Genomic DNA, 1,957 nt, shown 5'->3' on the forward strand with positions numbered 1-1,957 from the left:
AGTTCCAGTCCCAGAAACTGAAAATAATATCTAATTCATTCTTGATAACCATTTAGCATGGTTAGAGAAATGCTCCTTTTATATACTACAAACCAAAAAACATCCCCTATGTAGAACTAGTGGTGTGATGATCGTACTGTTCTGTAAATACACTTTCAAAGTTTGGTGGGTTGTAAAGCACTTGGGACTTGGAGTTGGAGGTATGTGTCAGCTCTTAGGTATGGCAAGCTTAGTTTTTCAGGTGACTAAAACCAGTGATTATAGTTTATTGCAATCTTATAAAGGAGAGGAAGCTCTTGGAGAGAATGCATGCTATAAACACAACACAGAATTCAGAGTACGTGTTCACAGTGACCAGTAACACTTCTGTGAAGACAATGCTTTCTCAGGGTAAGTTAATCAGTGTGTTTAGTATAGAATAACGGGTGACTTACCTATCTTGAAACGACCCATGTAGTAGATCTGGGTGCTGAGGGCCAGAGAGGCCAGAATATGGATCGCAGAGAAGATGACCCAGAACCACACATCATTTTTTCCAAACACCTAGGAGTAAAGGCGGAAGGTATCTTCATCCAGGGGTCTTCCTAGAGAACTCACTAAAATCATCTGTCTCTCATTCCTGCATAAGGAATCAAAAACTGAGCAGTGCATGCATTTTGTTTTTTCCCTCCTTCTCTGAGCTCACACGGATCTTACTGCATCCAAGGCAGGAAAAAGAATAGCCACCTGGCCAAATGAGAATGGAAAAGGGAAGAAACAAATGAAGCAGCTGAACAACAAGAAGAAAGGGGCAATGGGTCTAAACTTGAGGGCGAATGCTCTGCAAATAACTGAAGACAACTAACACTTGTTATCCATGCACATTTAGAAAGTGGTTTCTGTTCGTTTAAGTCAGTCTCTCCAATCTTGTACATCTCTTTTGCAACCGCACATGAGTCAAGCCCCCGCTTTATATTAAAACTCTCCAGGGGTAGTCCTACAGGTGCCAATTACATTATTAAAAATAACTAGCCAAATAACTAAAGTATCACAAATGTATCAATGATGAGAGTGTATCATGAACCAAAGATTATAATTAATTCAATTCTGTTCACCTGAGCTCCAAAACAAACAAAAAATGAAAGAAAAAAAAAAAAACAACAAAAAGCAAACCCCTCCTTAGGGGAAACTTTTTGAAAGTCAGGCTGAAGGCTGTGGGGAGGGACGCACCACTCCGAGGACGGTGAGGGTGATGACCAAGGCAAAGGAGGCATAGGCAGCGTAGGCGCTGGCGTTGATGTCCGGGTGGCGGGTCTGATACAGCTTCAGCATGCAGAGGCCGGCAATCATGTACATGAAGGAGGTGTCTGAGGGCACAGAGGAGGAGCCAAGACAATCAGGATCCAGTAGCGACAGAAAGGTTTCTCTTCAGCCTCAGAAAACCCCCTCCTTTCAGGCCTCGACATCTTTGCTGCCCTTGGACTACGTGGAGACCTTCAACATGCCTTCCTCCCCAGGCACGTGCTTAGGCAAATCCCACATACTCCACTTCTGAACCCCTCCAAGGCTGTTCCTAGTTCACAGGAGGAAAGTATCTGATGATATGATATATAATTAATTGACTATCCCCACTTGCAGAAGTATTTGTGTTTGAATGCTGGTGTTCAACAACAATGACTAAAGAAGTCCAGCGGTGACAGTTAGGGCAGTGTGACAATAAAATGAATCCTAGGTGGGTGTAGGAGGTCCTTCTCAGCATCCTGAAATATAACCACATTGATTACTGCTCTTATATAGCTCTATAGCCTAGGGGTGGAAAACAGCTAGAAATTGAACATGGTTTAGCTGCATGCGAGTTACAGAAATGCAATTAAAACGATGCAATGCCCCATGTTACTAAAAAATTAAGAATTTAAATGTCCGACAATAACACATGCTAGTGATGATGTGGGGCAACGGGAACTCTCACACAGCTAGC

The 1,957-nt window shown here is 42.7% G+C and overlaps 1 protein-coding gene across 1 annotated transcript; it reads right to left on the reverse strand.

The window, feature by feature from the left end:
- Window positions 1-6: 6 nt before the first annotated feature.
- On the reverse strand, window positions 7-1,850 carry LOC105311055 (SID1 transmembrane family member 1-like). Its single transcript, XM_011387098.2, has 2 exons — window positions 1,210-1,850; window positions 7-543 (listed from the first exon to the last, which is right to left on the reverse strand). Exons 1-2 carry the CDS (start codon window positions 1,333-1,335, stop codon window positions 409-411), a joined length of 261 nt encoding a protein of 86 aa, XP_011385400.2. The 5' UTR covers window positions 1,336-1,850; the 3' UTR covers window positions 7-408.
- Between the last annotated feature and the right edge of the window lie 107 nt (window positions 1,851-1,957).

This window comes from Pteropus vampyrus, unplaced genomic scaffold (assembly GCF_000151845.1).
Source record: "Pteropus vampyrus isolate Shadow unplaced genomic scaffold, Pvam_2.0 Scaffold23102, whole genome shotgun sequence".
NCBI classification, from domain to species: Eukaryota; Metazoa; Chordata; class Mammalia; order Chiroptera; family Pteropodidae; genus Pteropus; species Pteropus vampyrus.

What these genes read in the sequence shown, in the direction of transcription:
- LOC105311055 (XM_011387098.2), bottom strand. Translation starts at nt 1,335, where the DNA reads ATGTACATGATTGCCGGCCTCTGCATGCTGAAGCTGTATCAGACCCGC. An exon ending in CCCTCACCGTCCTCGGAGTG is followed by an intron (nt 544 to 1,209) that starts GTGCGTCCCTCC and finishes CTTTACTCCTAG; the next exon opens with GTGTTTGGAAAAAATGATGT.